The 22,147-nt window shown below is 45.1% G+C and overlaps 1 protein-coding gene and 1 long non-coding RNA gene across 20 annotated transcripts in view; one reads left to right on the top strand and one right to left on the bottom strand.

The window, feature by feature from the left end:
* Window positions 1–22,147, bottom strand: part of LOC132206964 (histone H2B-like) — a 200,793-nt gene that overhangs the window by 130,869 nt on the left and 47,777 nt on the right. For 5 of the 11 annotated variants that reach the window (XM_059642090.1, XM_059642086.1, XM_059642091.1 and 2 more), the window contains one exon: window positions 4,380–10,106. The exons of 3 other annotated variants lie outside the window; for them this stretch is intronic. In XM_059642090.1, the coding sequence (XP_059498073.1) occupies window positions 7,415–8,374 (960 nt within the window). In that variant the 5' untranslated portion in view covers window positions 8,375–10,106 and the 3' untranslated portion in view covers window positions 4,380–7,414. Of the gene's footprint in view, window positions 1–4,379; window positions 10,107–22,147 lie in introns of those variants that run through there. 3 more of the 11 variants (XM_059642089.1, XM_059642088.1, XR_009443254.1) reach the window with 3 other exon arrangements.
* Window positions 1–22,147, top strand: part of LOC132207064 (uncharacterized) — a 31,816-nt gene that overhangs the window by 4,510 nt on the left and 5,159 nt on the right. The window contains exons 3-6 of one of the 9 annotated variants that reach the window (XR_009443279.1): window positions 4,375–4,456; window positions 11,406–11,486; window positions 16,137–16,187; window positions 16,840–17,222. This is a non-coding gene — a long non-coding RNA (uncharacterized LOC132207064). Of the gene's footprint in view, window positions 1–4,374; window positions 4,457–11,405; window positions 11,536–16,136; window positions 16,219–16,839; window positions 17,223–22,147 lie in introns of those variants that run through there. The other 8 variants (XR_009443282.1, XR_009443280.1, XR_009443285.1 and 5 more) reach the window with 8 other exon arrangements.

Raw genomic sequence — 22,147 nt, 5'->3', positions numbered from 1 at the left:
CTCAGCATGGCACAGTGTTGGGACCCCTGCTGTCCGTTTTCTACATTGATGATTTGGACTTGAATGTGGTGGGCTTATTTGAGAAGTTTGCAGACAACACAAACTTGACCATGTAATGGGTAGTGTAGAGGATAATTGTAAGATGCAAAATGGTACAGATAGTTTAGTGGAGTCGGCAGGAAAGTGGCAGATGGAGTTCAGCTCTGATAAGTGCGAGATAATGCACTTTGGAAGCTCAAACAGTAAATGGAATCGAAAATAATTGAGAATATGTTGAGAGCGGTAGATGAAGTGAGAGATCTTGGCGTGCAGGTGCACAGGTCACTAAAGGTAGCAGTACAAGGATTTAGAATTGTAAACAAGGCATGTAGAATGTTCCCCTTCATTGACAGTGGTATGGAATACAAACGTAGGGATATAACTGTGAAACTGTATCCGGAAATGGTGAGGCTGCAACTGGAGTATTGTGTGCATTCTGGTCACCACATTACAGGAAGGATGTAATTGCTGTGGAGGGAATGCAGAGGAGATTTACCAGAATGTTGCCAGGGCTGGAGATTGTAGCTCTGAGGAGAGATTGCAGAGGTTAGGGTTATATTGCTTGGAATAGAGGAGGCTGAGGGGTGCCATGATTAAAGAAAACTAAACTGTAAGAAGGAGAGACAGAGTAGACAGGAGGAATCTGTTTCCCTTGGAGAAACTGTTCAAAAATCAGAGGTCGTTGATTGAAGTGAAGTGGCTGAAGGATCGGAGGATTCTTAAGGATTTTTTTTTACAGTATGAAACAGTCTGACCTCTTCGAGCCTACCAATGTTAGGAAGGAAGATGTGCCAGGAACTTTGAGGAAGGTGAAGATAGGTAATTCCCCTGGGCCTGATGGGATTTATCCAAGGATTCTGTGGGAAGTGAGGGATGACATTGGAGGGCCCTTGGCAATGATCTCCTCATCCTCACTGTCAACGGGTATAGTGCTGGAAGATTGGAGAGTGGCAAACGTTAAACCCTTGTTCAAAAAAGGGAATCGGGATAACCCTGGAAATTACAGGCCAGCTAGTCTTATGTCAGTGGTGGGCAAATTATTGCCAAGGGCTCTGTGAGATAGGATTTCTGATCACTTTGAAAGGCACAGTTTGATTTGGGACAGTCAGCATGGATTTGTGAGGGGTAAAACATGCTTCACAAACCTTATTGAATTCTTTGAAGAGGTAACCAAACACGTGGATGAATGTAGAGCAGTGGATGTGGTATCCATGGATTTAAGTATGGCATTTGATAAGGTTCCCCACAGTAGGCTCATGCAGAGGGTAAGGAGGCATGGGATAGAGGGAAATGTGGCAGATTGGATTCAGAATTGGCTGACCCTTAGAAGACAATGGGTAGTAATGGATGGAAAATATTCAACATGATGCTCAATTACGAGTGGTGAATTGTTCTGTGTTCTCATCCATTTGTGATTGTTGTAAATGATTTGGTCGAAGGCGTGGAAGAGTGCATCAGCAAGTTCGCGGACGATACGAAGGTGGATCATGTTGTGGACAGTGCAGGGGGCTGTTCTGCGTTTCAAAAGGACATTGATTGTATATGGAGCTGGGTTAAGAATTGGCAAATGGAGTTTTATCTTGAAAAGTGTGAGGTGATTCATTTTGGAAGGACAAACTTGAAAGCAGAATACAGGGTTAGTGGAAAGATTCCTGGCAGTGTGGAGGAGCAGAGGGATCTTAGGGTTCATGTTCACAGCTCCCTGAAAGCTGCCAGCCAGGTGGATAGAGTTGTTAAGAAGGCGTATGTTGTGTTAGCTTTCATTAATAGAGGGATTGAGTTCAAGAGCCGTGAAGTTATCCTCCAGCTATACAAAAGCCTGGTTCGGCCGCATCTGGAGTATTGTGTCCAGGTGTGGTCACCTCATTACAGGAAAGATGTGGAATCATTTGAAAAGGTGCAGAGGAGATTTACGTGGATGTTGCCTGGAACGGAGGGAAGGTCTTATGAGAAAAGGTTGGGAGAGCTCGGGCTTTTTTCTTTCGAGCGACGAAGGATGAGAGATGACTTGATAGAGGTGTACAAAATGATCAGAGGTATAGATAGAGTGGACAGCTGGAGACTTTTTCCTCGGGTGAAGGTAGCTTTTGAGGGTGCATAGTGTTAAAGTGAGTGGAGGTAGATATAGGGGAGAAGTCAGAGTTAGGGTCTTTACTCAGAGAGTGGTCGGGGCATGGAATGCATTGCTGGAGAGAGGAGTGGAATCGGCCTCTTTCGGGGCGAAGAGATAGGCATTTGGATGACAGCATAAGGTAGGAGTGGAGGTTAGATGAACCTTAGGATTAGGGGAGACGTTCGGCACAACATTGTGGGCCAAAGGGCCTATACCATGCTATACTGTTCTATGTTCTATTCTGCAGAGGGTGGTGGGCATTAGAACTTTCTGTCTGAATTGGTGGTGGAGTCAGAGACTCTAAACAGTTTTCAAGATAACTTACCTGGATCTGCACCTTAAGTGCTGTAAGCTGCAGGGTTACAAGCAGTGTGCTGGAAGATAGAACAAGGAGTGGCATCTGGAAGTCTTGGGGCCATCACGGGTAAATGGGCTGAATCATCCACTCAGTGCTGTGTCATTTTGATGGGACTATAGTTATCAACCTGTCCCTGTCAGTCTCTGCTGTGTGACTGTGTAAGTATATTTACAGAGACTGATAGGAACAGGTTGACTGGGCTGTGCACACCACCGTTTGTCTGTTTTTACAGCCCTGGGCAGAGCAGTTGCCATACCGGGCCATTATGCACCTAGACAGTGACGCTTTCAATGGTGCATCTGTAGAAGTCAGTGAGAGTCCCTGTGGACATGCCAAATTTCCTGTGCCGCCTGAGAAAGACGAGGCATTGTTGTTGTCTTCTTGACTGTTGCATCTCCGTGGGAAGCCCGGGGCAGGTTGTTGCTTATTGTTACTGCGAGGAACTTGGTGCTCTCCACCCTCTCAGTCTCACTTCCAGTGATGTAGATGGTGTTGGGGGTGGGTGAGGTGGGGGCCGGTGGGTGAGGTGGGGGTGGGTGGGGGCGGGGGTGGGGGTGGGGGCGGGAGGCAGGGCGGCAGTGGTGGTGCTCCCCCATTCTTTCTGGCGGCAGGGGTGTGGGTGGGGGTGCGGGGGCGGTGGGGGGGCGGGGGGTGGGTGGGTGCGGGAGGGCGGGAGGGGGCAGGGGTGGCTGGGTGCTGCGGTGCGGGGGTGGTGGCCGGGTCGGGGGGTGGGTGGGGGCGGGAGGCGGGGCGGCAGTGGTGGTGCTCCCCCATTCTTTCTGAAGCCAATGGTCAGTTATTTAGTTTTTCCAACATTGAGAGAGATGTCGCCTTCACTGCACCATGTCATCAAGCCCTCTATCTCCCTTCTGGGTTTTGACTCCTGGTTGTTCCATATGTGTCCCACTATGATCGTGTCATCAGCAAACTTGTAGATGGTGTTCATTTGGAAATTGGCCCCACAGTGTTGGGTGTACAGTAGGGGCCTGAGGATGCATCCTTGGCGGGTGGCCTCCAGTGTTGTGTGTTATTGTAGAGGAGATGCAAATGTCTGTCTTCACTGATTGCAGTCTATGGGTCAGAAATTTGAGGATCCAGTTGCAGTGGGTGGAGCCGAGACCAAGGTCACAGAGTTTTGAGATCAGTCTGCACAGGATAACGGTGTTGACTACAGCTCCGCATTCAATGAGCAGGAGTCTGATGTATGTGGTTTTGTTGTATAGATGTTCCAGGGATGAATAATCTCCTACAACCTCTTGAATCAGGCAAAAGATACAGAAGCCCGAGGAGGTTCAGGGGCAGCTTCTTCCTGTTCATTACTAAATTGATGAATGGACTCTTTAGCCTCAAATAATGATGATCTTGTTAATGTTGATCTCTCCAAGTGCGAACCCTGTGGTATGTAACCTGCATGCCTCTCTGAGTTGTTTTGTTCTGTACATCCTTGCTGACTGTGATTGGCCTGTGCTGCTCGCAAACAGAGCATTTCACTGTCTCTCGCTACATATGAATTTATTAAAACAAAATTAACAGAGCATATCTGACAGGTACGTATTTGTAACGACACTCACGCATTCAACAAGTGGGAGCTGACAGATATAGATGGATTACTCACATATCCATATCCCCACTTGCAGCTGTATCAATGTTGGTTAGCTTTTGGATCTCACTCAACCGGGTATTCGAATTTTAAGAAAAAAAATAGACAAGGAGCAGCTCAGGCTAGGAGTAGAATCAGACCGTGGTTCTGTTCAAATAAGTAGCTCGAAACAAACAATCCTAATGAATAATTAACTGAATGTTACATTGGCAATATCAATGTGATCAATCTCAACTGATGTTAGTTTATTCCTTCTTCCTCCAGGCCAATACTTGAAGGACCAGGACAATTTAGTGTTTCCTCAGTACAAAGCCAATTGTGACCAGCATCTTACAACAACCACCGGGTATGTTACACTGTCAGAGCGTAGAATATCTGAGCCACAGTGATAGCAGATTCAATCTCACACATTGAATGCAATTTCCAGAGAGATGTGTTCTAACCAAGAGTCAAACACCAGTGTATATTTTTTATCTGTACTGTCACTTCCAGCCACCCAGTTCTAAACAATTTCACTTTGGAGGAATGACAGACTGAATCCTCATCCAAAATATATACACAGGAACAGCATGAAATCTGCATTTAGTAAGGGTAGTTTTCGTGTTACAGTCAAGTGAACACATAGATGATGCTGTTAGTTTGACCAACCACATGGGAAGTAGATATGGAGTACAGATATTGAAGCAAACATTTCAGTCAGCAGTAACAGACAGACAGAATTATTATTTTAATGAATATTTGTCACAATAGTCACAACACTTAAATAATGTGAATTCCAAATGCACGTGCTGTGCCAAAGACTGACATTGAGAGAATTGTTGATATACACTCTCACTCCCTCTCTTGCACCCTCCTCTCTCTCTCACTATCAAATGCATAAACCATCCCAACACACGTTCCAACATATAATATCCATACAAAACCGTATACATTGCAACAGAAACTGTCACATCTGGAATGATCTCTACTCACAGAACCATTGTCAGAGAGGCCTGCAGTCCTTCACATTATTGAGTCTGTACCGAGAATTCTCATCCCATTCATTCAACATTTCATTCACATAAATGTATGATAGCAGCAGAGGAGCTGCCATCCCCACCTTTATCGCAACATCATTCTCCTTTTCTTCACCTTTCAGGAATAGAATTTGCTTTGTCTTTTTCAGTCCAGCAAGAAACCTCGAGTACCTCTTTCAAAATTAATCTCAATTTTCTATAAAGAGCCTGACATTCCTCCTGGCCCTCCCTAGAATGTATTGCAGAGAAATACGAAGATATCTGAATACAATTTTCACAATAAATCAGTTTAATCAAGTGGTTACCTTTCGAAGCAGTGCACAAAATAAAAATAGACAAAATTGGTTTGCTTGGTAGGTTTGTGAAACACTCCTTTTGTTTCAAAGCAGAGTTGAACAGTGTTGATTGTTCAATAAATTGAGTTTCACACTTTAAATCTGCTGCACTGCAAGACAGAAAATAAAATTCCTTTTCCTTTCCACTTCCCTCCCATAGAACAACACAAGAGCACCAGTAATTGCTTCCACCATCACGGCACAGAGCAGGGTCATGTCCTGTCTACATCAGGGAATAAGTTCCCCGTTTGTCTTTTCTGTCCAAGCGACACTGTGTGGTCAGGCAGCTGCAATGCAGTTGAATTGTTCACTGCCATTGGCTTTCACAGTTTACACTGATTGCTACTTTAGCATTACTCAGAAAAGCATATCACTACACACTGAAAAAGAAACGGATGTTATTCTGACAGTCAACACTTTATATCATTAATCCCCGTTCAACTCTACACTATACAAGTTACAAAGGCCCATTGTGTTTCCAGTCTTGAATCTGAGGAACAGCACAAAGTCCCTTCTGTAGCAGTGTGTTGCCTTTCACTTGCACATGATTCCCACAGGCACCAACAATTAAAAATCTTCGGTGGTTTCCCATTCACTACAGGAGACGGGAACTGAGATACAGACTGGCAGCACGAGGGAAAACTCACTCACACACAGCCAGTGGATGCTAAAAGGAAAAGAATGAAGTACGGCCTCTCAGTAATTTCCAGATATGAACTGACTCTCAAAATCTCTGATTACACCTGAGGATATTGGACTATTACAGTGCCCAGTAGTGACAGATAGATTCTACTGCGCACTCAACCTCATGCACAATGTAAAAACAAACTGAGACTGAAATGCAATGCAGTTGAGCGCAATTGAAAAGAGTTTGACAGAGTTTACTACTCCGACACAAACCACAACTGAACATACGAGAATGAGATCCATGTACTCTCCCTGAGACTGTGGGAAACATATCAAAACTGCCACGATCGTTATGAAAAGCCAGATACCCACAGAACTAATGTCATATTGGCCTTTACAAATAGACGCTGACAATGAGTAGATGAAGTTCACATTCCTAACAATTACTGCAGAACTGATGCATAAAAAATTTCCAGTACAGAGACAGTGGGCAGAAAGGTCTGCTTCTATGCTGTACCATATCTGTGATTCTGTTTTTGGTGAGAAACAAGCAGTTTAATCAGTGGTACCACAGATCTCAGGCTGTCTGACCAAATTGGAAATATGTGACAATTTGTCAGAATGGTTCTCAGAATAAAGCAGTTCCCCTCCTGTTATCACCCCATGTCCTGAACTTCCTCACCCCCCTCACCTACCACACGGACTGACACTCAACTCATAAATCACACAATGCAGAAGAGATTAAGAGCCAGCCTCAACACCCTAACAATAACTATCACAGAGTGATTTGTACAGTCACAGAGAATAATACTGGCCTTCAGAGATTTAGCCATTTTGATACATGAGGAGAAACTGACACATACAGATTGATAACTACACCCACTTGTTCATATTGCCGAAACACCCAAATGATGACAACACATTGACTACAATGTAAAGGTGTGACTGTAGTTATCAGTCTCTCTTGGTTTCTGCTGATGTCAGTCATGCATTCGCATTGCAGGAACTGTCAGGGAGAGATGAATAACTTCACCCTCATTCTCAAAGCTAAAACGGACATACACAATGATAACTACACTCCCAGTTTCACAGAGCACAAACTGACAAGTATAGTCTGTTAACTAGACTCTCCTATTTACAGAGCAGAATCTCACAGGTACATGTTGGGAACAGCACCCACACATTCACCCAGCAGGAACTGACAGGTGTACTTCGATAAGTGCATTTACACACTGACAAGGCAGTTCAGTATTTGGTCTGTCTGTGTTGTTTTCCTGTAGACGCTGGTTTGAAGTTCCCCATTAACTGGTCGCTCTACTGTGGTACCTAGGAATGCAGTTTGTTGTTGTGTTCCTCCTCTTTTGTGAATTTTACATCAGGAAGGATATTATTGATGGTCTTGAATGTTTCCTCTAATTTGTTTTGTTTAGTGATGACAAAGGTGTCATCCACGTAGCAGACCCAAAGTTTGGGTTGGATGATTGGCAGAGCTGTTTGTTCGAGTCTCTGCACTACTCCCTCTGCTAAGAACCCTGATGTCGGAGATCCCATGGGTGTACCGTTAGTTTGTCTGTAGGTTTTGTTATTGAAAGTGAAGTGGGTGGTGAGGCATAGGTCCACGAGCTTGATGATTTTGTCCTTGCTGATGAGGTTGGTGGTGTCTGGTGTATGTGTCTTTGGTTCTTCTACTAGTGTAGTCAGTGTTTCTTTGGCCAGATTGATGTTGATGGATGTGAACAGGGCTGTTACGTCAAAGGAGACCATTGTTTCATCCTCTTCTATCTTGGTGCTTTTGATGGTGTTCAAGAATTCTTGGCTGGAGTGAATGGAGTGGCGTGAGTCTTCTACTCGGTGTTTTAGTCTTTGGTGTAGTTCCTTGGCTAGTCTATATGTTGGTGTTCCAGGTAGTGAGACTATGGGTCTGAGGGGAGCTCCTGGTTTGTGAATTTTGGGTAGTCCGTAGAAGCGTGGTGTGTTGGATCCATCTGGTTTCATTTTTTGGAAGAGTCTCTTGTTTAATTCTCCAGATTTTTGAAGTTTTATGAGTGAGGCTGTGATTCGGTTCTCCAGTTGTGGGGTCAGGTCTGTCGCCACCTGTTGGTAAATATCCACCAAAAGACATGACCCACAATCACTAGTATCCTTGCATACAGATGAGGAAGGCCACCACTTTGGGACAACACATCCATCCATCTTGGACAAGACAAACAGAGACACGCACAAGAATTCCTGGAAGCATGTCATTCCAACCGAAACTCCATCAACAAACAGAGATTTGGAGCTCATCTACCACCCTTTGAGAAAAAGAACAGGAAATGACATCACCGGCACAGGAAGTGACATGACCAACCCAAGGAAACCGAAACACCAGCGCTTCACCGTAGGCTCACTGATGATGTTACCTAGAATGGTGACGAAACGTCTGAAAATGAACCTTCCAGCTTAGTGAGCAAACTTACATCCAGAACGTCAAATTGAGCTACAAATCTTCTCAAAACTCGCTAACAGATTAATATTGTCACTTGCAATTCTCAGCAGAAACTAACAGGTACAGGCTGGTAAATAGTCATACATTTACGTAAGAGAAACTGACAGATATATATATAGATAAATATATTGATTGTCGAAATGATTTGGAGTTGGGTATTGAGGATAAAATCTCTAAATTTACAGATCATACTAAGCCATGGAGAAGAGTGCATTGTGAGGATGATACTGAGTGACTTCACAGGGACATTGACAAGTTGGCCAAATGGGCAGAAACCTGCCAGATAAATTTCAATGCAGAAAAATATGAGCTTATGCATTTTGCTGAGAAAAATGCAAAGAAACAATACAAGCTCAATGGTACAGCTTTAAAGGGAAAATTGGAACAGAGAGATCTTGGGGTTCATGTGCATCGTTCTCTGAAGGTGGCCAGGCCAGTTGAAACAGTTGTGAAGCAGGTTCAAAGGATCTTTGAGTTTAAAAATAGAGGCATTGAGTCTCAAAGCAAGGAAGTAATGCTACATCTCTACAAATCATTGTTAAGACCACATTGCTCAGGCAACGCTTGTGTTCAGTTCTAGGCACCTTATTTAAGGAAGAACACTCTGGAGATGGTTTAAAGGTGTCACTAGAATGACAGCAGGAATGAAGGATTTTACGTTCAAAGAAAGATTAATGAAACCAGGCTTATTCTCCATGGAGCAGAGGGGTCACAAATGGTGGTGTTCACAATAATGAAGAATTTTGAGAGGGTAAAGTAGAATACTCTGTTTCCACTATGTCAGTAACCAGGGGTCACAATTTCAAATTTGTCACCAAGACAGCTCGGAGTGAGATGAGGAGAAACATCTTTGGAGCATTGTTCGGATTTGGAATGCACTGCCTGGGAGAGTGGTGGAGGTGGATTCCATATGAGGTATGAAGAGAGAGCTGGATATATGTTTGAAAATGATGAAGTTCGAGGGTAATGAAGATCAGGCTGGGGAATAATCACACCTCTGATAATAGCTCACCACAATTAAAAAATAAATGCAGAGTAGATTCAATTCATTGGCTCATCTGCCCTGATACACTCACCAGGAGATCAAATGGATACTCAAGTTAGGAATGGACAGCACAAAATCTCAAATCCCTGCCATCAAGGGTCAGATCATGCTGCAGCAGAAGAGATTGGCCCACTCAGAGTTATGTGAGAGACAGTTATTCCGATGGCTTCTCAAGGCAAATTCATGTTTGGAGTTGATGTCTGGCTGAGTGAATGGGAACAAAGCTTAGCCATTTCTCAGCTGCAGAAACCTGACGCTCCTCTGTCCTCTCTTCCTTCTCCCCCTTATTTGCTGGAAGGAACAATTGCTATCCATCAATTTGTGAGGCATTGAAGGGATTCTTCTGTGCTGTCTCACAATGTCCGCGGAAGATTGACAGAAACATTTCCCTCTTCACCTTAACCTGGTTCCTCATCCCCTCGCATATCTGTGTGCCTCAGGGTGGTGTATGTGATGCAGGATGGTTGCTGGTCTGCTTGCTCAGCCTGAAAATAGGACAATACAGAAACATAGTAAATGAGGAGCAGGAGCAAAATCGGTGGCCTCATGGACAGTGAAGGTGGTTATCTCAGAGTACATTGGGAACTTGATCAACTGGGCCAATGGGCCGAGGACTGGCAGGTAGATTTTAATTTAGACAAATATAGAGGTGTTGCATTTTTGCTGAGGCAAACCAGGGCAGGTTAATGGTAGGGCCGTGGGGAGTGTTGTCAAACAGAGGGATCGAAGGGTGCAGGCACACAGTTCCATAAAGTGGAGTCACAGGCGGACAGCAAGTTTGGAACAGTTGCCTTCATCAGTTCCAACACTGAGTGTAGGAGTTGGGATGTTATGATGTGGCTGTCCAAGACATTTTGCCCCTAAGAACTCGATGCTGCTACTTGAACAACATTCACTACTCTGATCCCAACCACTTTCTGTGGCAGAGAATCCCATTGGCTCCCCACCCTCTTGGTGAAGACATTTCTCCCCACCCTCAGCCCTTCCCCATCTCCTTTAGACTGTGACCCCCTGAGGGAGGACTCATGTGCCCTTAGCCCCATGTCCAGCCATCTGCAACATCTGTGTTTACCCCTGTTAAGTCCCATTGAAATTTCACAGGTTTCTATGAGATGACTCCTCATTCTTCTAAACTCCAGTGAATATAATCCTAAGCGATCCAGTCTGTCCTTATCCTTCAGTCCTGCCATCCCAGGATTCAGTCTGGGAAACCTCGGCTGCACTCCCTCCATAGCCAGGACATCCATCCTCAGAGACGGAGACCCCAGACTGCAGACACAATACAGCAGGATGTGGTCTCTCCCTGTACAATTTCAGCAAGACAGCCCTGCTCCTGGACTGGAACCTTCTCACTATGAAGGCCAACATCACATTTCCATCCTTCACCATCTGCTGCTCCTGTAATGCTCACTGTCACTGACTGGTGTATGAGGTACATCCAGGACTTGGAGCACCCCCACATCCCAATCCGGCGGATAAAAACCCAATTTCCTGGTTTTGCACCCAAAGCAGATAACGTCACTCTGATCTACATTGAACTGCATGAATCATTTCAGTGTTGAGCCAACAAGCTGGACATTCGGAGTGGTTGGATGGTGAACGTGGGGATATAGAGGGGTGAATGGTGAGAAAAACAAACTTTATCTGGAAGACAGTGAGAGTTTACGGGATGAGCAATTAATATCTGGGGTTGTGACACAGACCAGTTCCTCTTAGAAAAGCACACAGTTGGAACAAGCCTAAAACTGACGATGACAAATGTTATTTCTCTGTACTTTGAACAGGGTGTGGCCAGCTCTGCCAAGGTGGCAAGGGGATGCCAATCTCAAAACGTCCTTGAATAGATCAACATGCTCGACCTGAAGGTAATGAGGAGTTTGCAAAGGGTTAAGAGTCACGTGCAGAGCAGATCAGGTGAGAATGACAGATTTTGCTCCCATAAGGACCATCAGAGACAGGAATGGGAGTGGGATATTCGGCCCCTCGATCCTGCTCCAAAATTCAATAGGACTGTGGCTGATCCAACATTCCTCATGTCCACTTTCCTGCCCTTCCCATTGATTCCCTGTCTGATCAAGAAACTGTAAATCCCAGCCTTAAATCTGCCTTCCCCCTGCTGCCACAAATACATACAGCTCTGTCTAGCAAGGAGTTCCAAAGTCTCTCATCTCCCTGAGAGAAGAAATAACTTTTCATGTCAGTCTTCACTATTGAACCAGATGGTTCTTTGCTTCTCACAATGGTCATCATTAGAGCCTTAACTCCAGATCTGTTTTGTTTAAAGTTTAAGTCAAAATCCGTGACCTGCAATAGCAAGATTTAATTTCAAGTCCTCACAGTATATCCCAGGCATCTGACAAAATAGGATATTGCCTCCCCATTATTTCGAAATTGAAAGTGAATCACACTAAAGTGCGGTGTTCAGATCAAAATAAATTGCCCCGCACCTTTGAGCCAAACATCGACATCAGTGGAATCCCTACAGAGTAGAAGGAAGCCATTCAGTCCATTAAGTCCGTACCAACCATCTGAACAGCATCCCACACAGACCGACTCCTCTAACGTATCCCTGTAACCATGCATTTCCCATGGTTAATCTCCCTAATCTACCAGCCCCGGACACTATGCATAAATTAGAATGACCACTCCACCGAACCTGCACACCTTTCGACAATGGGAGAAGACTGGAGCACCCGGTGGAAACCACACACACAATATGAGGCAGCAGTGCTAATCACTGAGCCACCGTGTTGCCCAGTGTTTTTGCCGTGTAGGGCTTGGTTAGCTCAGTTGACTGTCTGGTCGTGCTGAAAGTGTGTGGTTCAGTTTCTGCACTGGTTGAGACTGCTGTGAATGATCGTTCCCCTTTGCCTGAGATGTGGTGACCCTCAGGTTAAACAGTTGAAAAGTTAAACAACAAAAATAGTTGTTGTTGATCTCTCTCTCTCTCCCTCTCTCTCCCTCTCTCTCCCTCTCTCTCCCTCTCTCTCCCTCTCTCTCCCTCTCTCTCCCTCTCTCTCCCTCTCTCTCCCTCTCTCTCCCTCTCTCTCCCTCTCTCTCCCTCTCTCTCCCTCTCTCTCCCTCTCTCTCCCTCTCTCTCCCTCTCTCTCCCTCTCTCTCCCTCTCTCTCCCTCTCTCTCCCTCTCTCTCCCTCTCTCTCCCTCTCTCTCCCTCTCTCTCCCTCTCTCTCTCTCTCTGTGCAAGGAGACAACAGTGACTCTACATGAACCACGTGCTAAAAACATAACTTTGCTGATTAAAAATTAACTGCCAGCTTTTTCACTGCAAAATAACTTGCGTGTTTCCCGCCTGATGCAACATCACAGTGAGCTGTAAATAAAAGAAAAGACACTTTAATGACAGAATGTATCTAAATGCACGGGGAGAGGGTGTAGAGGCAGATTTACCAGGATGTTGCCTTCGACACTGGAGAGTGCCAGTGATGGAGAGAGATTGGACAGACTGGGGTTCTTATCGTCAGAGCAGAGGAGATTGAGATGCTGGACATGATTGGGATGTATCAAATGATGAGGGTCCATAGATTGGGTAAGCAGGAAGAAATATTTCCTCCTTGATGGAGGGAGCAATGAGGGACCAAGTTTTCACCCAGAAGCTGGTGGGGAACCTGCAACTTGCTACCTGTGAAGATGGGAGAGGCAGAAACCCTCATCACATATGAAGAAGAATTTTGATGTGCAAATGGGATGCCAAGGCAATGGGCTGAGTGCTGGGGAAATGGAATTAGAGAATGGTGACGTAGTGTTTTTAACTGGCACAGGCTCGATGGGCCTTTTATTGGCACTGGAGACCTCTCCAACACTGTGACTAGCGCACTTTGGGATGTGTGTTCTACATCCAGTATACTATTTAGATGCAATGCGATTTTGTCCATGTCATTTTCTGAGGTAAGCGGTTTGGCTTATGAGGAGAGATTGAGCAGTTTCGGCCAATAATCTCTGGAGTTTAGAAGAATGAGAGGAGATCTCATTGAGGGATATAAGATGGAAAGGAGAAGGAAAGAGAATGATTGCTCATGTGGGACAATCTGGAACAAGAGTTCAACATTTCAGGAGAAGGGGCTGGGACAGATTGAAAACAGAGAGAAGGAGGAATGGGTTCTGTCCAAGGGAGACAGGGATGTGAATCTGGGGGATTTGCTGTGGGTACATACTGCTGTTCTCGAGTGTGTGTTCAATGTTGGGACACTGAATGAATTGGAGGAGGAGACAGACAGATTTGGAATCAATGATAGGTGAATGGGAGTGGGGGCAGGAAACTGGAGCTGAAGCCAAGATGGGATCAGCTGTGCCATATTGAATGGGGCCGTAGGCACCCAAGAGGCTGAGTGGTCTCCTGCTGCTCCTAGCCCTTCAGTTGTATTGGTCATTCAGTAGCCTGGGCTCATGTTAGTGTGGGTGGTACAGACAGTAGCAACAGAAAGCTCTTATTCTGTGTTGCTAAAATGTGTAATCCATTAAAGGTCACTCAGTAAGAGTGAATGTAAGACCCATGTGATAATGGAGCAGAATTAGGCTGTTTGGCCGATCGAGTCCACTCTGTCATTTGATTGTGACTGCTGTGTTTCTCAACCCCATTCTCTGCCTTCTCCCCCTCGGCCTTGATCTCTTCACCAATCAAGAACCTATCCATCACCGTCTTAAAGACATTCATTGAGTTCCACAGATTCAACACCCTCTGGCTGAAGAAGTTCCTGTTCATCTCAGTTCAAAAATATCATCCCTTCATGCTGAGGCTGTGCCCCTCATGTCCTCGTCTCTGTCCAAGCCTCTCAGTATTCTGTAAGTTTCAATCGGATTCTCCCTCATCCTTCTAAACTCCATTGAATGCAGACAGAGAGCCTTCACCACTCCTCATTAGACAAGCCCTTCATCCCTGGGATCTTGTAAATCTCCTCTTGACCCCCCTCCAGGGCCAGCACATCCTTCCTGAAATACAGGGCCCAAAGCTGCTCACAATATTCCAAATATGGTTTGACCAGAGCCTAATACAGCTTCAGCAGTACATCTCTGTTCTTGAATTCTGGCCATCTTGAATTGAATTCTAATGTTACATTAACTGCCAAATGAACTTGCATGTTAACCTGAAGAGAATCCTGAAGTAGGACTCCCAAGTGGCTTTGTGCTTGAGATTTCCGAAGCTTTCCCCATTTGAAAAACGGTCTCTGCCTCTATTCCCACCAAAGTGCACAACCTCACACTTTCCCCCATTGTATTCTGTTTGCCATTTCTTTGCCCAATCTCTGAGCCTGTCCAATTCCTTCGGCAGCCTGTCTGCTTCCTCACCATTACCTGTCCCTCCACCGAACTTTCTGACATCAAAGAAACATGAAATGACAACGCTCCCTGTGTGAACAATGCTGGACCCAGAGTGAATGGCTCCTTGTCCCAGAGACCCAGGCCAGAAGGGGCCACACTCAGACATTAAGCTGTTGTAATGTGGTAATAAACAGATTGATGTCTCAGTGCCCAAACTTTAGGTCACCTCAAAACAAGATGAACAATATAGCAGTTAGCTATCAATGTACGTTTCCCTCTTCCAATTCAATTCAATGACTGCCACTTGGAATTCCCGTGTGTGTCTATGTTTGGCTTGGACTAGTATGTTTACCGTGTCCCAGTTAAACTGATGGCCTTCACTGTCAGTGTACCAATAGTAAGAAGCGTTTATTGTGCAGTTTTGCTGCTAGCAGATGTTCATGTGTCTTGATAGCTAGTTTTCTTCCTGTCTGTCTAAGGTCATGGTTGTGGCAGTTGTTGCTTGGTATTTTGTAGACCACATTGGGTTTGCATGTTGTGAGAATGCGGTCTTTAATCCTTGAGTGTTTATCATAAAGTGGCTGTGGGCTTGTGTGCTCCCATGATTCCTGGTGGTCTCAGGAGTCTTGTTGTTTTGGCGTGCTATGTCCCCCTGTTGTCCAAAATAAATGTTGACTCCCGGGGCAACTCCACCCTGCCACCACCTCTCCAGGGTCTATCCTGCTGGTGGGACATGGCATATCCAGGGATGGTGATGGTGGTGTCTGGGACATTGTCTGTAAGGTATGATTCTGAGTATAATGCTGACTCTCCGGATTGTGACATGAGCCCCCAGATTTTAGGAAGCAGGACTTTGCAGGGCTGACAGGGCTGTTTCAGGTCTGTTGTCTTTTCCGGTGCCTGACTCGATGCTGGGTGATCCATCCCATTTCATTTCATTATTCAGAACTTGTGGCGAGGAATACGACTGAATGGCTTGCTCTTTCATTTCAAAGGGTCAACCCTGATTACAGGTCACTGTACTCGAAACATTAACTTTGTTTGTCTCTCTCGATGGGTGCTGCCAGATCAGCTGAGGTTCACCAGAACTTTCTGTGTTTATAACCTGTGATGTTAACTCTGTTCCTGTTTCTCTCCCTCTCCATAATCCGGCTAAGATTTTGAAATTTGCCATTCTTGCCGTCTACTCCTGATTGATGCGAGACGAAAAACTTCAAACAGAATCTGTTCGTTTTCCAGGTGCAGTCCTGCCAAGTGAATATCATCAAAGATTCCCAGCTTCCCAAAGTGGTCTGTGTCTACTTAATGACCTATTCTACAGGTGTGAGGGTGGGGGAGGGGGGTGGGTGGTGGGGTTGTTAGGAGGTTGGCATTGGGAGTGTGGTTTGGCTGGGGGGGGTGGTGTGGTGTCAACTTCAGAGAGATACATGATCGCTATAACGGTTTGTACAAAGTACAGCTTTCTGTCGGTATTTACTGTTTAAAAAGCAATTGGTGCATCAATTACAGATCATGGTCAATTCACCACAGTCTTACCAGATCATTAGAGCTGCTCTCCCGTTGGAGAGAGCGGATTGGAAGGTGATGGAACCTGAGGGTCACTGCGCCTCAGGTGATTGGGAGGTTCAAAAGGAGAGTCCTTCACGGTAACCCCATCCGGTGTAGGATTTGAACCCACACTGTTACCATTCTAAAGCATCACAAAGCAGCCATTCTGAGGCAGGAATAGTCGCTGATCTGGAGAGGGGGTGTAATTACAAAACAAATAGCCTTGCCCCTCTCCCCACCCCAACATCATTGGAGATAAAGAGCTTTGTGATGATACTGTAGCTTTAAGAGATTATTTTGTCCTGGTTTCTTTTGAGAGAGAGAGATTGAATGAGAGCCATTGAGCTCCCTGGTTAAGGCCACTTGACTAAACAGTTTGAGTTTTTTTTTCCAGCTCTGGTGGGTGTGGCCAGCTCTCTCAGAAGATCAGGATTTCTCGGTTTTGTTTTATTTCACATGCACCTGAAGCTGTTGGCGTCTCAAATGCCTTTGAAGCTTCAGTGGATGTCTCCCGGCTTCTGCTGTCTCTGTATTTTCTGTTGACTTTTTATCCTCCTGGATTGGAGATCTGCACGTGCGAACCTGTGTCTCAATTTTCCATTTCTGTCAAGGACTCTGTTTATGGGATGTTACTTTTTCTTAAAACAGTTAATTAGCAATAGTTACTATATCTACTATTTTGTTACATTTCCAACAGTGATAAGTTATTCTTAATTCCTCTTTCTTTTGTTGCATTTTAACTATAGTGTTTAAATAAATTGTTTTGCTTAACATTGAGTTGTTTGCCCAATCGCATTGCATCTGAAACCAGCACTTCATGTTTGCTTTGAAAAATAAAGTTAGGGGAGAGACTACCTTCTGAAAATTCTTTGAGTGGGTCTGGCCTGGTCTAGTCTTGTCCATAACAGACTGAATAATTCCAAAGATTTATCTTGGGAAGACAGACTGAGCGGTTTTGGCCGATACTCTCTGGACTTCAGAAGAATCAGAGGGGATCCAAAATGCGAAAGTTGGGGGATTGACAAAGGAGATGGAGAGAGGATGTTTCCTCATGTGGGAAAATCTAAAATGAGAAGTCAAGTCAAGATAAGGAGTTGGGGCAGATTGAAAATGGAGATGAGGAGGAATGGCTTCTCTCAAAGGTTGGGGAGAACGGGCATGTCTAACCTGCACATCCATTGGAGTGTGCCAGGAAACAGGAGCACCTGGAGGAAACCCACAACATCACAGGGAAAATGTGCAAACTTCACACGGACAGTCACCTGAGGCTAAAATCAAAGCTGGATCCCTCACACTGTGCAGCAGCAGCGCTAACCACTGAGCCACCATGTCACCCATTGAGCCTGTTCCACCTTTCAGTATGTGCCTTCACACCATTAACTTGCCTTTAGTCCCATCCCCTTATTATCTCAGCCAAACAAAAATCTGTCAGATTGGAAACTAACCACTGATCCAGCCACTGCTGTGTTTGTGGAAAAGAGATTTAAACGTCGATAACCCTTGTGTGTAATCATTTAACGGAATGTTTTCAGCCTAACGTTAGCAACATACCATGGCGATCCAAATATGAAGCCGTTCTTACTATTTTTTTTGAAACAGAATTTTCCTTACACCTGTGAATGCTCTCAGTTTCGATTATAACCTCTGGAAAACGCACACGCCCACCTGATCATGTGTTATTTGCTTACAGAAATCTACTGGTTGAATTCCTGTAGCCACAGGTTTTGGGGCAGGATTTTTGTTTGTCAAAGAGATACATCATGCTTTATGCCCCAAGTTTGTACGTTTGCTTTAGAAGTCCCGTAACCAGTAAGGGGCGGCAGGCACTAACGTCCAACTGGCAAGCTGAGCCCAGAATATCAGGATGGAGCTGGGGAATACTTTACGACAGAGAATCGAGGAGAAAGTGGGAGAAAGAAACAGAGTGGTGATAAGGGAGGGTCCTGGGAATGAAGCTTCATTGAATTGAGATGCCTGGTCAATTTGCTCATTTCGAAAGTTTGGGGCATCTCACAATAAAGTCATAGAATCGTACAGTACAGAAACAGGGCCTTAGGCATAACTTGTCCAATTCAACTGGGCTTTCCATAATAAACTAGTCTCACGGCCTGCAAATCCCTTTTGCACCCTCTCCAATTTAATACGATCTTCCCTTTTGCTGAGGTACCAGAATTATACACAGTAATCTAAAAGTGGCCAGACCAATGTCCTGTACAATGGCAACATGACGTCCCAAATCCTATTATCAATGGTCTGACTGATGGATGCAAAAATGAAATCTGAATGGTGGCATGTGATCAGGAATGTACACTTTAATACAACAGAGTCTCACAGTACTGGAGAGTCTTTTCGATCCATCCAGACTATACCGACTAACAATAAAGGATGTTCCCAGTCACGATGGGGCAGTTCAGAACCAGGGGGTGACGGTGTAAAGGGGACAAGGTAGGACTGAAATGAGGAAAAATGTCTTCACCCAGAAAGTGGGGAGCATGTGGGATTCTCTGCCACAGCAAGCGATTGGGGCCAAAACATTGAATGTGACTCCATCTCTCAGTCCTGTCATCATCTCTGTATATCTGTCTCTCCCTCTGTCTCTCTCCCTCCCTCTGTGTCTCTCGCTCTGTCTCTGTCTCTCTCGCTCTCTCTCTGTCTCTGTCTCTCTCCTGTCATCATCCTTTTCTCTCCCTTCATCCTGCTGTCATCTCTCTCTCTTCCTCACCCGACCCTCACTTCCAGAAATTTTAATTGCAGGCTCGAGCGCGCGAAAACAGCCTGGTCCTGGCATCTCAGTCGTATGTGAATAATCTGGGAGATAAATGCACACCATGTTTCATTTATATATACATATGTAACAACCACTGACAGAAAGTAAACATGGAAAACACCTTCACATGCATCGCACGGGTCCAAATGTAAAGTCAACCTCTTTCTGTCTGGGAGGGGAAACACTTTGGGAATTCAATTAATTTCACCTCTGACATTTCTGAAAAAGGAAATAAATAGGAGCAGAGAATGACGCCACTCGGTCCATCTGCCAGTGGTGTAATTTGTAATCTGTGACCATCCATCTCCCTGAGAGTGTTACAAACTAGTTTCTCCCCTCCTCCCCCTTCCTCCACAATTTACTCCCTTTAACTGCAGCAAGTAAAAGGAACACATCAAACACTTATACAGCAGAAACAGACCCTTCAGCCCAACCTGTCCATGCCAGCCAGGTTTTCTAATCTACCCTACTCCCATTTGCCTGCATTTGACCCATGTCCCTCTAAACCTTTCCTATTCACGTCCCTGTTTAAATGCTTATTAAATGTGTGATCGTACCCACATCTACAACATCGTCTCCCAACTCATCCCATACACGCACCACTTTCTGTGTGAAACAGTTGTCCATTAGGTCCCTTTTAGATCTCTCCCCTCTCACCTTAAACCTACGCCCTTTAGTTTTGGACTCCCCCGCCCTGGGGAAAAGACCTTGGCTATTCACCTTATCTCTGGCTTTCATGATTTTGTTGACCTCTGTAAGATCACCCAGCAACCTCCACTCTCGGGGGGAAAAAAAGTCCCATCCGAATTAGCCCCTCCCTCCAACTGAAACCCTCCATTCCCAGTAACATCCTTGTCAATCTTTCCAGTTTAATAATATCCTGTCCATAGCATTTAATGCATTTCTGTTTTGGTCATTTAAGGATTTCTCATGATCAATCTTGCCAATGGATCCGCCAAAGAGAATGAATTGCCTCCAGTTATCCCTTCAGTTTCTCTCCCATCAATAATGCTGGAGAAACACGACCTACTTGTGCACAGCCTTTCCAAAGCATACATGATCTTGAGGGACCGACTTCCCACCCCAGGGAGACAATCTAAAGGGGGAGATTAGGGTCCACCTTCTGCAGATTGGTCTGCAGCTCTAAACCTTCTGGCACGGGGTCGGGGGTGGGGAAGCTCTAGTGGCTTCTGTGGGATGACCTTGGGCGAGAGAGAACAGAAAATGATACTAACCACCCAGAGAGAAGTCGAATGGACTGTCTGCAACCGGAACACACACGACAAGGAACTAAACCTCATCTGTTGGTCCTTATCTGATAGAAACACTTGTCAGTAAGGCATTAGAATGGATGCAGAGTCGACAAACTCAAAATACTAACTCACTCTCTCTCTCTCTCTCTCGATACCCCACGCCCTCCCCTCGCTGACAGATGCTGTCAGACCTGTTGAGTTACCCCAGTGCTCTCTGTGTTGGTTTCAGATCTCCAGAACCCTGCACTGTGTTGCTTTTGCAACCTTACAAGCTGTGTTCCTTGCTTCAGACACCAGTGCCCCGACTTCTGGTGAAATGGTGTCCTCTGTTGTTCAAGCATAGAGGAAAGATATGGCTAACACATTTCAAAATAGCATTGCATCACTGTCAGAAAGGAAACACAGGACAATGAGACGACATTGCTTGGTAATGGTGTACATATGACCAGAGGATCAGAAGTAGGCCATTCAGCCCATCTGGCTGCTCCACCTTTCAACCATGACTGTGGCTGAACTGCTCATTCTTAACTCTACTTTGCTGCACTTCCACCCCTTGCCCCATAACCTTTGATTTTCCTTCCTGATTGAAAATCTCTCTCAGACTTGAATATACTGAATGACCTGGCAGTGACAGCCCTCTGTGGTAAAGAATTCCACAGATTCACTCCCCTCAGAAGAAGAAATTCCTCATCTCCATCTTCAATGGATGAACGCCTATTAAGAGATGATGCCCCTCTGGTCCCAAATTCTCCCACACGAGGGGCAACAGCTCCCCATCAAATTCCTCAAAGGATCTTCAATGAGGCCACCTCTCATTCCTATAAACTCCAATGAGGATAGGCCAACAGACTCAATCTCTCCCTCATCAGACACTCCCTCTATACTCGGGATCAGCCGAGTGAACATTCTTTGAACCTGCCTCCAACGCTAGACTCTCCTTCTTTAAATACGAGGCCACAAAACTGCTCAACATATCTCAGCTGTGTCTTGTATAGTTTTTTTTAGAAAAATTTCCCAACGTTTATCTTACATTGAAGGCTGACGTTTAGGGCCTTGATCCGATGGTTCATTTAAACCCTTCTTCCGAAAAAAGGATCTTGGCCCGAAACTTCAGCCTTACTGCTCCTCTGATGCTGCTCAGCCTACTGTGTTTATCCAGCTCTACACCTTGTTATCTCTGATTCTCCAGTATCTGCAGTTCTACTATCTGTGAAACAATTTTACCCCAGATTGTAACAAATAGTTTTCATCTGAAATCCTCAAGGAGTTGATAATCTCTGTCCCTTTGTGAAGTACAGCTGGTTTTGAGGGCGTTCCTAACATACCACAACATCAGACAGAGTTACAGCGTGCCATGGTGTAATTGGAGATCCCCAGTGGGCAGATTTTATGCCATTCCCACTCAGTGGGCGATATGTACTCCCTGAGGAACAAGCTATGGTAGTTCTATCCCTCTGTAAAATCAGGATTTACCACAAATCTGCCTTATTTATTTCCTCTTTCTGTCCCTCCTCTATCCCACCCTGTAATCAATTCTCCTTTTGTGTTTACATTTAAAACAAATGCATTCCCCTTTGAATCGACTTTTTAAAAAAATGCTAATCTGTTTATGACTCTCTTGCAATTTATTCCACGTGGCTGTTACTTTAGCCCTCTGTTTGCTGTATTCGGGCAGTTTAATT

The sequence above is a fragment of the Stegostoma tigrinum genome, chromosome 44 (genome assembly GCF_030684315.1).
Source record: "Stegostoma tigrinum isolate sSteTig4 chromosome 44, sSteTig4.hap1, whole genome shotgun sequence".
In the NCBI taxonomy this organism is placed as follows: domain Eukaryota; kingdom Metazoa; phylum Chordata; class Chondrichthyes; order Orectolobiformes; family Stegostomatidae; genus Stegostoma; species Stegostoma tigrinum.
This window is presented reverse-complemented; position numbering and strand designations above follow the sequence as displayed.